We start from the raw sequence: 13,528 nt of genomic DNA, 5'->3' as shown, positions 1-13,528 counted from the left end.
TCAGTGGTGAAACTTTTATCATCTGGGTATTTGTTCACTCCAAATTCATCAATCATCTTCTAACCAACTGCTCGAAAACTTTTATCAAGCAAGGATGGGGAGATTTGGCATAATATATATATATATGTCATGATGATTCATTGACAAATTACCAAGTAATAATGTAATATTGCATTTAAAATTTAAAAAAATAATAGTGAGGATTTGAGGTAGGTGACAGAGAACACCCAAATCCCAAGGCATTGTTTTTTGATCAGGAAATAAGAATCAAAACAAACACAATTATATTTCTTAAATAAATATAATCAAATATATATATATATATATAATTAAATTTACTATTGATGAAATAGTAATTCTCTTTTACACATTCTGAATAAGGTGAATATAATCACACCAAATAATTTATTCTGAATGAATGAAAATCATTACAATGATGAATTTTATGACAGACATACTTTTCATATATAGAAGCATCTTCAGCTCCAACATCTTTTGCAGCCGAAAAAAATTATTTTATGTAATCGTTGTATAAATAATGATTATATGTTAATTATTGATTATAATAAAATTTATATAAATTTATCATAATTATGGTTATAACACAACAGTTAGATATAAAATTTCCCCTTGCTATGGCTTGGTTCTGTGAAGAGGAAGAGAGAAATAAGTTTGAACAACAGTCAGTAGAATTGCAATCACAGCACCCACTTTAAGCATAGCCCAATAGTCGTAAAACACCTTAATCACCCCATAAATCCAAGGTTGCCATGTTTTCCTGTAATGCTCTTCGATTTCATATCTTACATTGGCATACAAAAAAGGATTTGGAATCAATTCATTGCCTAACCTTGTGAAGAGCTGAGCTATTTCTTCATCACTGCCAAAAAAATTCATGAGAATGTTGCTTTTTCTGAGCACCTTCACATCATCAGGATGATCAATGAGAGAATCCATGAAGCATATGTAAGAGGTTACCTCTTTATCATTTAAAAAATCTGGACACTTTTCATATGATACTAAGCTCAAGACCTTGCTCAAAAACAATTCATCAATTATGACAGCAGGCAGTCGTAATTTTGAGAAGAAGCCTTGCTGGAAAGAAATTTCTAAGGAACCTGTATAGGATGGCTTGAATTGGATCCCTGATACCTTGAGCTGTTTCACATTGTGAAACGTTGGTGATTCTTCATTTATGATATTCGCCGGTTTAATCATCTTTGTTTTTTCAAAATTGGCCAATATTTCTTCCCTCAGAAGATCCAGAAGATGGCAAGGTGGGGTTGCCTCCTTTCTTGATTTTCTTGCTGATTTGAGAAATATATTGCTTAGAGAAATAAATTCGCTAATTGAAACTCTGATGATTTCCTGCTCCCTTTGCCCGACGACGGAGCTAATCAGCAGCTCGAGGAGTTCGTAAGGAAGTTGATTCTCGAGCAAAAATATATCCATTCCAGCAAAAGCCACCTGCTCTTTCGCGATATTCATTCTCTGCAACTTCCCATCATCTGTATGCTCAGGATAATCTTGCACAAAACAATCTATTAAATGCAATGTTGCACAACCATCCACAAGAAACATCCAGGCGAGTGCTTCATCACTGAAATGCTTTCTCACATCTTCTGCATAACACATATTCAATTTCGCCAAATTATCATACACCTGGCGGTAAACAACTTTTGCATCAATCCCATGGGATTCCAGGAAGTTGCTTGCTAGTATAAGCTTCATCTTCTCGCCATACTCGAAATTGGGATGGCCATGGTGGATAGGACCGATTGCGACCACACTTGGTCTACAATACTTCTTTAATTCCTTGTTCTCCCTCAACATGTATGGAACCCTTTGAATCCGCGATTTGACAGGCTTCTCAGTTGCCTGCTTCAGGGATTCCAACATCTTCAGCAAATACTTTTCACGGATTACGATAGGGGTTCCCCAATCATTCTTCTCAAAGAATTGGAGATTGCCAATTGCTTCGTCCTCCATATTGATCTGGTTGTGGCTTCCGCATGCTTGGTCTGCTTCTGGTTTGACAACCTCTGTTGCTTGCAGTTCCATAGCAAAAATCACGTCACTGGAAATTTTGGGTAAGTAATTAAATTTGTATTTTGCTATTTTGGGATTGATCTATGCTTGATTGGAGTATATAAAGCTTCTCAGTGCAAGGAAATTTTAGAACCAGGAATGCACGATCTCTCTTTTAACTTTATCAAGGTATCAAGTTTTGTATCTTAATTTACTGAGTTTTCAAAGAATTTTTTTACAAAAAAGCAAAGTAAAGAAAATTCCATATTTCTATTGCACGATTCACATGGCTACAATGAAAAGGAAAAAGATTAGTTTAAAGTAGACTGAAGAGAACTTGTGGAACATCACTTAGATATGGTGCAAGGAATAAAGTGCTAATCTCCTTGGTGAATTTTAGAGTGAGCATTCCGTTTTAAATTAAATTAAATTAAAATTTTTAATAAATTTATTTAAACTTAAATCAATTTTAAATAGAAATTAATTCAAATCAAATCGATCTGATTTAATTTGATATCGCTAATTATAAAATTCATAATATTTTCTATCCTAAAGGTGAGCATTTATCGATTCGGTTTAGTTTAAAATCAAATCGAATCGAATAAACTGAAAATTAAAATTTTAGTATTTATGAAAATTAAATTGAATCAATTTTGATTAGAAAATAAATCAAACTGAATTAGTCTTATTCGTTTACATTCAATTTAATTTGATGAATTTCAATTTTTAATAAATTTTTTATTTTTAGTATTTTAAAATTTAATTAAAATATTTTAATTTTAATATAATATAATTTTTTTATATTATTAAAATAATATATTATTATTGTTAATGGGTTGAATTCTATTTTTTTATTTTTTTAATTAAAATAAAATTAATTAAAATTTTTAAAATTAAAAATTAAATCGAATTGAAATAAATAAAAAATTAAATTAATTAATTTAATTATTTTTTTTAGTTTGAATCCAAGAGCAGTGCTCACAAACCATAAGATCCTTTTGCAAAGGTAAAAAGCGATTCATTGCCGACTGCTTAAAATAGGTTGGCAAAAGTTCTAAAATTATTTTCAATTGAATTTTTATATTATTTATGTTCTCAAATTTAATTATTCATATTTTTTACTTATTATACTATTTATTACTATTAAAATAAATTAATTATTTTTAAAAAAAATACATATTTTATAAAATTTAAAAATATTCAATTAAATTTTTAAAAAAATATAAGAATGGCTTATTCTGAAAAATATAGTTATTTTTTTAGTGTCAAATTAAACATCATTTTTAGTAGTAATTTTTTAGATATGAATAATTCATAATATCGTAAAAAAAAAAAAAATTCATATTAGGTTAATTTTAATTTTCTAAAATTTGGATGAATCTTATTTCAAATTTACCACAATTACTAAAATTTGTTAATTAATCAACCCTTTTGCTAATGACATTTGCAGCTAATGACCGGCGGCGAATAATTTTTATCTCCGGTGTAGTCGTCCGGCAGATTCGCTTACATTACTCTCGTCGTCCTTTCCTTCCTTCCTTGAGGAGTGGGAAATTATAAGTTGAAAGAAACGAACCCTTCAGAATATAATCCTGAATTCGACGTCAATTTCTTCTATATAAGAAGAACGAGAGAAGCAGAAACACCGCATTCGTTTCTACCGATTTCTACGATCCACTCAATGTTCAACTCCGGCAATAACAGTCCTGATGGAATCCCTCGCTCCGGCGGAGGCACTGCTGGAGAATTCTTTTGGGCGGTTGTCGCTGCTCCTCAGAATAGAACAGCTGTAGCCGTGACTACCTTGGCTGGAATTGCTGTTTTCGCCGCCATATTCTTCAAGAGTATTAGGTAATAACTGCGGAAAGAGGAATTCAGTTTCTTTGATTTTGTGAAAGAGAAGATTTGCAATTTCTAACAAGCATTAGGAAAGCCCAATTATTTTTTTTCTCCTTTATTTTCGTTTTCGGATCTCAAAATGGCGAAGACCATGAGAATTAGAGAAATTTTAAGTAACGAAAGGTATAAGACGAATTCATACTTGATTATCTTCTTCATCGTCTTCGTCGCCAGTTTTAACATTTAGCAATTCTTCCCATGGGTGAGTCCTCTGCTGTTCTTCGATTGTTCTTTTCTTCCCTAGATTGGATATTTCACTTTCAGCATCCATGTCAGTTCAATTTCTTCTTTCTATCTCCCGCTTGACATTTTACTAATGGGTTCAATGTTATGTGTCGTGAATAAGAGGGGATGTTCATGATTTGTTCCTTTGATTTATCCCTTCTTTAGTAACAGTGGATTAGCTTTGGTGAGTTGGATATCCTTCTTGCTCCTTGCTCTGAATTTCAGCTCATAGTTTTGGAATTTTTTGGGACTTTAGACTGTGAGCATTTCTTGGTGGCAGTTCACAATCATAGTTCTACCTGCAAATAGCAAAATTGTTTGCGTTGGACATAATTAACCATACAAATCCTTTTCTTATGGACAAGGGTACTTGATGGATTGTGTTCAAACTGAGCTATTTGCTTGTGCCCTTCCATAAATCATCGTTGTTCTTGTTATGATATTTTTTTTCTTTGCAAATCTGTTTTTTCTTGTTTGTTAATGATGTTTCTTATAAATACTAGCTCCTCAGTTCCTAGGATTGGTGATTATGATTGTTCATTCTTTTCAGGGGTGGTAAGTCACCATGGTCTCATAGAAGAAGGCAACAAACCCTAACTCTTCAACAATGGAGAAGATTGTTTACACCAGATGGGAGATTCTGTGATGGTGATGGTGGAATTCAGTTTTTAAAAATTGTTAGGAGTGGAGTGAGTAATTATTGCTGGTTTATGTTTATATTTTGCTATGATGTTATAGTGGGAATATTTATCACTTATACTTCTCATATAGGGTGTGGATCCAAGTATTAGACCAGAGGTTTGGCCATTCCTCCTTGGAGTGTAAGTATATTTAACCCTGTTTTACTCTATAAATATTGTTAGTTTCATTGCCGCTGTTGCCTCATTTCATTGATCAACCCTTGAATACGTTATCTTGAATATTTCCAAAAAAAATTTCCCTCTTTTGGTTGGGGAAGTAAGGGTGTCCCTGTTGATACTACCTTGGAAGGATTTTAATAAATTTCCTCTCCACATCCAGATGCCATGAATTCTGGTTCATTTATGCATTTGTTCTGGCTTTCCGAAGCATTATCTTATCTGTTAATTTCTCCTCATCTAGCTCAGTGCTGCACAATGTTATTTTTGATAGTGAGATTTCTACTTTCTGTAGCCTATCTTTCTTTTTAAATATTAAGAGTTGCAGCATCCGAAAAAATTGGAGCCTATCTTTCTTTTTAAATATTAAGAGTTGCAGCATCCAAAAAAATTGGGTTGGAGATGCCTTTTTTTTGGCTATACTGTTGCATTTCTCTAAGGAAATATCAATATGGTGACTGATTTTTTCACTTTTTTAAAACAGCTATGACTTGAACAGTTCAAAAGAAGAAAGGGATGATATAAAAAATCAGAACAGGTGTGTTTAACAAATCAGCATCATCCTTTAAGATTCTGTGAATTATAAATTGATTGATAGTTTTCCAGTCTAATTCTGTTTCTTTTTTTTAGCATTTATTCTCAGCTTCCTTTTTGATAATGTGTGCTACAGGAAGAAATATGAGGAACTCCGTAGACAGTGCCTGCAGCTTCTCAGCTCCAGCAATGAGAGCTTGAAGCCAGAGGAGAGTGGTGAAACAGTCGGTAAAGGGGACAGTAGGGCTCTTGTACAAGACTCTGAATCACCAGATTCAGACTCCTCTGTAGACCCTCAATCTGTCATTCAGGCTTCCCCTTCTTCAGAAGGCCAAGAAAAAAATCAGCCTTCCGAGGAGAAGAGGACTGAACTCCAACCCAAACAACCTGCGACTGAGGATTTTGCAACATGGCAGCGGATCATACGTGTTGATGCAGTGCGTGCAAATGCAGAATGGATACCTTTTTCCCCATCTCAGGCTTCAGTGTCAGAGGATAGAGCACGCGGTTATGCAGAGGCTGTTGGATTAAAGGACTACGATCATCTAGAACCTTGCAGGATTTTCCATGCTGCCCGATTGGTTGCTATTCTTGAAGCCTATGCAATCTATGACCCTGAAATTGGTTATTGCCAGGGCATGAGTGATCTTCTTTCTCCAATTATTACTGTCATTACAAAAGATGCTGAAGCATTCTGGTGTTTTGTGGGATTCATGAAGAAGGCTCGCCATAATTTTAGGCTCGATGAAGTGGGAATTCAAAGGCAATTGAATATTGTCTCCAGGATCATAAAATGTAAAGACTTGCACCTTTTCAGGCACTTGGAGAAGCTACAGGCTGAGGATTGTTTTTTTGTTTATAGGATGGTGGTGGTGATGTTCCGTAGGGAGTTAACTTTTGAACAGACAATGCGTCTCTGGGAAGTGATGTGGGCAGATCAGGCAGCCATAAGGGCTGGCATTAGCAAGTCAGCTTGGAGCATGATAAGGCAGCGAGTGCCACCAACAGAAGATCTATTGCTTTATGCTATTGCGGCTTCAGTTTTGCAGAGGAGGAAATTGATTATAGAGAGGTACAACAGCATGGATGAGATCTTAAGGGAGTGCAATAGCATGGCTGGGCAACTAGATGTATGGAAACTGTTGGATGATGCACATGAATTGGTCATGAACCTGCATGACAAGATAGAGACAGCTCTCTGATAGCTGCTTCCGCTTGCTAATTTATGTGCTTAAACTCGTTATTATGCGGGGTAGTTTAGTCTGGTTATGCTCTGCTTCACACAAGCAATCATCTGCTATGAATTCTCAGATAAGCTGCTTGTTTGTCAAATGACTTGAGGGGGTTTATTAGATATCACCATATTGTTCTAGCACATACTGGAACGCAGCAGCCTCTGGAGTCACAGCCATAGCACGTCAAACAGGTAAGGCCTGTTGCATCATGAACTGACTTTATCTCGGTGGACGAGGTTCAATATCAATAATATGATTCTCAATTTATTTATCTTCAACTATAAGTTATAAGTACTGGATTCTGATGGTGGGATATATTTGGTTGAAGCAAAGCCTAGCCTGCAGGTTCTGAGCAGTTGAACTGTAACTGCCTTGAATAATGTAATGATCCAGAATTTCCTTGAACGGTTTTAATGCTTGTTCGTATTGTATCAATTCTATTTTTTCTTGTAGTTTCCCTTTGCAGTTAAATAACATCAGGATTTACTGATCTACAGTTTTTCTTAATTTACACATTTAGCATTGTTTCTTGTTTAGAATAAAAAATTTTGCAAAAATTCTATTAATGTTCTATCAAACAAAAATAAATATTTTTCTTTTAATTTTAAAAAATCATTCTAAAAGAAATTGAAATTATACATGATTTTGTATTCTTGTGAAATGAATAATTTCAAATAAAATCTATAGCTGATAGAAAATTCAAGTGATCCGAGTTTGTTTTAAAACCAAACTCACAATCAATTATGCAATGGTAGACCATTAAAAAGAAGGTATGAATCAACTGATTTGAGCAACTTTTAAGTTTGTTAAAGTGCATAACTACATTATGAGATTTTTTTAGTAAAATAAAGTTATGCTTAAAAAAAAATTAAGTCTATAAAATTAAAACATGATAATAGGTAGAAAAATGTACAACATATTAATTTATAAAGTGTCAAATGTTAAAGAACAGCTAGAAATGAGAAAAATGAAATATTAATCTAGTCTAGCTCCAAGACAGAGCAAAATGGTACGTAGAATTGACCAGCAAAAAGTAATGCAACTGTACTATGATATGTTCATATGTGTTTAGAATGATGAAAGCTGATAAATTCTAGTAAATTTGGAAACGACAAGACCAATAAATTCTAGCAGATCACATGGTAAGGAAAGCAAGAAATGAAAATATAACCTGCTTATCATCCAAGTAAAAGGCCAACATTGTCCTGTCAATAATGAAACACAATGTTCCAAAAATACACTCCCAGACAGGTCCCCAGGGGACCAACTATGAACCATTCTTTAATTTTCAGACATTGAAGAGAAAATTAAGGTAAAAAAAGAGAAGCCCTCTATAGTTTGACTCATGAGTCCAAAATTACCCTTAACATGGGGAACTATATGTCGTGAAATTAGCCTACTCTTTCTTGGTGAAGTGTCGGACTGCAAAAGCTAAGCCTAAGATCAAGAGAGGCACGAGAAACTGCAAGATCTTGATGAAGAAATCCGAGCTCTTATCACCTTTATAGGCAGTCTGCTGTGGAGGAATGGTCCGTTTTGCTGGAATAGTTGATGCGTCTATTTCACCAATGTAGTAATTTTCCATCATATCTCTAGCAGAATCACTGTGACCCACATCTTCAAAATCATTTGTTGCATCTTTCCCTAAAAAACATCATGTTCAATCTCAAATAAGCTACTGAAGTTTAGTTATTGTTCTGCTAAATTGAAAATTATACAACTAGCAATGTAGCAGTACCTGTTGATGACAGCAGAACTTCATCTCCTCCAGGATGGTCATCCATGAATGGGGTGACATCATAGACCTGAAATTGAAGCAAAAAAGTTTCGACGTATCAAGACAACATCTCATTTGACAGATACGGTGCGATTGCTTGTGTAAGAAAAAGGAAAAGAAAAAGTACTCAGGAAAGGTAGGCTATGCTTTGGTGTTGAAGAGTAATGAGTGTATGTGCATGCAACATAAATCTATTTTCTCTAACATGTCAAATGAAAACTATAACATAGATAACAAAGTGTTTAATAACAATGGATTATCCAGCTTCTTGATTTGAAAACCCAATTTGTCATATTCATCATCAACCTCCTTTTGCAAGTGCAAGATCTATACCTTTTTTACCCTTTCACAATTTATGCATGATGAATTTCAAGAAGATTATTACAATCCAAGTTCTTGCTATCCAAACTAAAGAAATTCATTTGAAACTGAGATCTGATTTTTCCTTACAATGTAGGTAGTCCTGTATACATTTTTGATCTCCCAAACTTTTTAGAATTGCCTGCTATTATCAGTTTTTGTGTTTTCCTACCTAAGCTAAGCTCTCAACACTTGAAGCACAAAACCAGTCAAAACCAAAACCAAAGAATCATCCAAACGAACCATAATTTCCTTCTCCATTATGCAGACAAACAAAAAGAATTCAAAACCCAATTCAATCACAATAGTCGATTTCTGATCTTCAAATCTTATGCCCAACAACGAAAAAAATAAACCCAAAAATGAAAACTCTAATGATTTAGAGAAGATCAAACCTTGCCAGAGATAATAAGCCAACAATCCTTAGATTTGTTGTGCTTTACAACATCATCGAATTTGTGAATTTTGGGATCTGAAGCCATCGTTTTCTCCCAAAACTGATCACAACAGCAAAAAATTTTCACAACCACAAAAATTAGTAAACCAAAACTCAAATTTAATGATCTACCAGAACCCAATGGACCAAATTAAAAGCGACAGCAATTACAAAAACAAAAATACCCACAAAACAGGCTAGAGCAACAAGAAAACCAGATAAAAAGAGATCAAAAAGTCCAGATTCTGGACAAAATTGGAACAAAATCAAGATTCCAAAAGGAGCTTACGCCTAGAAGAGATGGACGCTCTCTTTGTATTTGTCAGTAGCTTGTCAAAGCTCAATAGCTAAGAGTCATCGACAGTTGCAAGTAATCCGTGCATTTATTTGCCAAAATCTTGAGGTAGAATTAGGAAAATGCCCTTGAGAATTGAGGAAATTTACATTGATGTCCATAAAGAAGAGAGTTGTTTGACCAAGGGTAGTTTTGACCAATAAAATTAATTCCTTTTCTTGTCAGTTTTATTGAGGGAAAATGACATGAAAAATCTTAAAGATTTACAAAAATTATGGATTTATCTATTTGATCCTTTATTTTAATTTTATTAACAATTTTATATTAACTTCTTAATTATATTTATTTTTAATATAAAATGTGAATACTAAATTTTGTTGAAATAATAAAACTATTATTAATAATATATTATTTAAATAAAATACTAAAAATAATTTAAATTTTTATTTAGAAAATAACAAAAATAATAAAAATTAAATAAAATTATAATAATCAATTTATATCTTAATTATAATGTAAAAAATCAAAATGAATAATATTTTAAAATAATTAAAAATAAAAGGTGAAAAAAGTTATAAAATAAATAGAGTAAATTTTTATAATTTATAATTTTGATAGATTATAAATTATTTTTCATAAATTATTTTCATACGTTTTTTAATTTTTTTTTTTAAAGAATATGCGCCGTAACATTTTTTTTGAGAAAAAAAATAAAAAAGTAAAGTAAAATGTGGCGGGCAGCATGTGTGGCTAAGGAAAATGAATAAAAGGCTGCAGCTTAGATTGACCGGTCCTGGTCTTGCATTTCCCACTCCACTGCCCACAGACTGCAATAATTTAATTTTCTAATTTAAATATATAAGCAAATTAATTTAAAAAAAAATAATATATCAATTATCATTTGATTATATTTTTTTATAGTGGAGATTAATTTGTTATTTTTTTAAATTATAAAGACTAAATAGTTTATTTTTTAAAAATATAAAAAGGTAATATTTAAGTTTTTATTAAATTATAATTTAACCTTATTAATATTCAAGTATGGTTATTAATTAATAATATTGCATTGAAAATTATTTATCACATTGGAAAGTGAGCAATATTATATAAAAATAATAAAATTTTAAATTTTCATTAATATACATTAATAAGAAATTACTGTATTTATTATAAGTTGCTTTTGAGATTGTCAAAAATTATAAATTATACCCTCAAATTTAATTTGTCAATAAATAATCCTATCATTTAAAATAGGCACTAAAGTTATTTTAATTTTTATCCTTCAATTTTTTTTAATAAAAAATTGGAGAATGAAAACTCAAATCTTAATTTATTAAATAATTAGGATTTTATTTTATATATATATATATAAGGGATTAATTTATTAAAATAATAAAATTTGAGAGATTCAATAATTTTAAATTAAAATAAAAATAAATAACTTTTGATTTTTAAGGGGATAAATTAATTTATTTTAAGGAGAAAATGCATTTCATAGTAAATAAAAAATGAAAAATGGAAGGATTCATAAAATAAGTCTAACAATAAAGAATATTATAAAAGTATGACAATACCAAATATAAAGTAGCATTAAAAAATAATTAATTATTGACTATATGATATAATAATATAATAATATAATAATATAATACGATCTGAAATTTCAATGCCATTGTCTATTAAATAATTAAGCACATATATGGACAAGAAAAAAGAATTATGAAAATCGAAGGATTTAAGAAAGAGAATCTTCTTGGATTTAATAAAATAACCTTTGATATTTATTTTAAATATATTTTAATTTTATTATTCTAAGTTTTAATATTTTTCTAAAAAATATATAATAATTATCGGATTTCTTATCTACGTTGAATCTGAAGAAAAATATAACTCCAAAATCTATCAGGTTATTTTCTAGCAGATCGATCTAATACGTCTGATTTGACATAGATAGGTGGTACTATAATAGAGCGACGGTACAAAAGAAATAAAAGGGAGAGAGTTGATCCATTCTTACTAAACTTACACCCATACTGAAAAACTGTATTTTTTAAATTCAAAATAACAATATAATTTTATTTTAAGGAGACTAAGGTATATAATTTAATAATTTAGATAGTCTATCTGCATCAAATAACTCTTATAAATTGTTATCTTATATATTTTATATATTTTAATTATAGTCTTGTTAGTTTAAATTGGTGAAATCCTATACATATTTATAGCTCTACAAGCCCGTGGATAGATACATTACACAATTTCAATGAACCCTGCAACTCTGTTCAAACAGGATTTACATCTATGGCAGATTTGCTACACTTTTGTTTATTACTTAAATGGGGAACTATCTAGGGCTTTTTACCTTTTCACCTTAGAAAAAAACATATTTTTTTTTTAACTCTGGTTCTAATTTTTTAAATTTAGATAAAAACTGACTCTACCGCACTTTAAATAATGTGTAATAAAACTTATAATATTCTTAGAGTACGGTAAAAAAATAATTTAAAAAATTACATTACCGCATAGTAAAAATGCGGTAATGTAGTTGCACAATTTAAAATGCAGAATTTCGCATTTTAAAATTTAATTTTTATTTAATTAATTATTATATTATATTTTATTAATTTAATTTATTTAATTATATATTAAATTTATATGAATATAATTATAAAAATTATATTAATATTATTATAAATATTAATTATATTATTTTATTTATAATATAATATTATATTTTCATATTTATCATTTTATTTTATTATTTTTATTATTATAAAATTTTTAAAAAATTATATAACTAACAACACCTAAAATTTTTTTGGACTTTTTACTATTTTAAAATTTAAAAAAAAAAACTAAAAGCTGTTACTGTTTCAAAAATTAAATATTTATAAATTAATTGTAATAAAAACAATAAAATAAAATAATAAATATTAATGATATAATGTTATATTATAAATAAATTAAAATAATTAATATTTATAATAATATTAATATAATTTTATAACTATATTTATATAAATTTAATATATAATTAATAAAATAAATATTATATTATTTTATGAATAATTTAAAATAATTAATATTAATATTAATATATCTTTTATAATTATATTTATATAAATTTAATATATAATTAAATTAATAAAATATAATATAATTAATTAAATAAAAATTAAATTTTAAAATACAGAATAATAAATATAAAAAATATAATGTTATATTATAAACATATTTATATAAATTTAATATATAATTAAATTAATAAAATATGATATAATTAATTAAATAAAAATTAAATTTTAAAATACAGAATAATAAATATAAAAATATAATGTTATATTATAAACCCATTTCAAAAAAAAAGTAATATTATAAATAAATTAAAATAATTAATATTTATAATAATAGTAATATAATTTTATAACTATATTTATATAAATTTAATATATAATTAATAAAATAAATATAATATTATATTATAAATAATTTAAAATAATTAATATTAATATTAATATTAATATAATTTTCATAATTATATTTATATAAATTTAATATATAATTAATAAAATAAATATTATATTATATTATAAATAATTTAAAATAATTAATATTTATAATAATATTAATATAATTTTTATAATTATATTCATATAAATTTAATATATAATTAAATAAATTAAATTAATAAAATATAATATAATAATTAATTAAATAAAAATTAAATTTTAAAATACAAAATTCTGCATTTTGAATTGTCTCTCTACATAAAAGTGGGGTAATGTAATTTTTTTTAAAATTATTCTTTTTTACGGTACTCTTGCGAGCGGTATTTTAAAAATGTGTTGTAGAGTCAATTTTCACTCTGATTCAGTAAAAAAA

The 13,528-nt window shown here is 28.9% G+C and overlaps 3 protein-coding genes across 3 annotated transcripts; 1 reads left to right on the top strand and 2 right to left on the bottom strand.

The window, feature by feature from the left end:
* Positions 1 to 633: 633 nt before the first annotated feature.
* LOC110622996 lies at positions 634 to 2,061 on the bottom strand. Its single transcript, XM_021767799.2, has one exon. The coding sequence runs from the start codon at positions 2,059 to 2,061 to the stop codon at positions 634 to 636; it is 1,428 nt and encodes a 475-aa protein (XP_021623491.1).
* Positions 2,062 to 3,459: 1,398 nt separating this feature from the next.
* LOC110626803 (rab GTPase-activating protein 22) lies at positions 3,460 to 7,270 on the top strand. The gene is made up of 5 exons (XM_021772911.2): positions 3,460 to 3,879; positions 4,703 to 4,841; positions 4,924 to 4,973; positions 5,494 to 5,547; positions 5,680 to 7,270. The coding sequence occupies exons 1-5, from the start codon at positions 3,710 to 3,712 to the stop codon at positions 6,743 to 6,745; spliced, it is 1,479 nt and encodes a 492-aa protein (XP_021628603.1). The 5' UTR covers positions 3,460 to 3,709; the 3' UTR covers positions 6,746 to 7,270.
* Positions 7,271 to 7,937: 667 nt separating this feature from the next.
* On the bottom strand, positions 7,938 to 9,790 carry LOC110625673 (cytochrome b5). Its single transcript, XM_021771312.2, has 4 exons — positions 9,641 to 9,790; positions 9,311 to 9,412; positions 8,517 to 8,583; positions 7,938 to 8,422 (listed from the first exon to the last, which is right to left on the bottom strand). Exons 2-4 carry the CDS (start codon positions 9,395 to 9,397, stop codon positions 8,175 to 8,177), a joined length of 402 nt encoding a protein of 133 aa, XP_021627004.1. The 5' UTR covers positions 9,398 to 9,412; positions 9,641 to 9,790; the 3' UTR covers positions 7,938 to 8,174.
* Between the last annotated feature and the right edge of the window lie 3,738 nt (positions 9,791 to 13,528).

The sequence above is a fragment of the Manihot esculenta genome, chromosome 1 (genome assembly GCF_001659605.2).
Source record: "Manihot esculenta cultivar AM560-2 chromosome 1, M.esculenta_v8, whole genome shotgun sequence".
In the NCBI taxonomy this organism is placed as follows: Eukaryota; Viridiplantae; Streptophyta; class Magnoliopsida; order Malpighiales; family Euphorbiaceae; genus Manihot; species Manihot esculenta.
This window is presented reverse-complemented; position numbering and strand designations above follow the sequence as displayed.

Coding starts and splice junctions, on each gene's coding strand:
- LOC110626803 (XM_021772911.2), top strand. CDS start 3,710: ATGTTCAACTCCGGCAATAACAGTCCTGATGGAATCCCTCGCTCCGGC. Junction 4,974..5,493: donor TGGCCATTCCTCCTTGGAGT/GTAAGTATATTT, acceptor TTTTTAAAACAG/CTATGACTTGAACAGTTCAA. Junction 5,548..5,679: donor GATATAAAAAATCAGAACAG/GTGTGTTTAACA, acceptor TGTGTGCTACAG/GAAGAAATATGAGGAACTCC.
- LOC110622996 (XM_021767799.2), bottom strand. CDS start 2,061: ATGGAACTGCAAGCAACAGAGGTTGTCAAACCAGAAGCAGACCAAGCA.
- LOC110625673 (XM_021771312.2), bottom strand. CDS start 9,397: ATGGCTTCAGATCCCAAAATTCACAAATTCGATGATGTTGTAAAGCAC. Junction 8,584..9,310: donor GGCTTATTATCTCTGGCAAG/GTTTGATCTTCT, acceptor CTTCAATTTCAG/GTCTATGATGTCACCCCATT. Junction 8,423..8,516: donor AGTTCTGCTGTCATCAACAG/GTACTGCTACAT, acceptor GATGTTTTTTAG/GGAAAGATGCAACAAATGAT.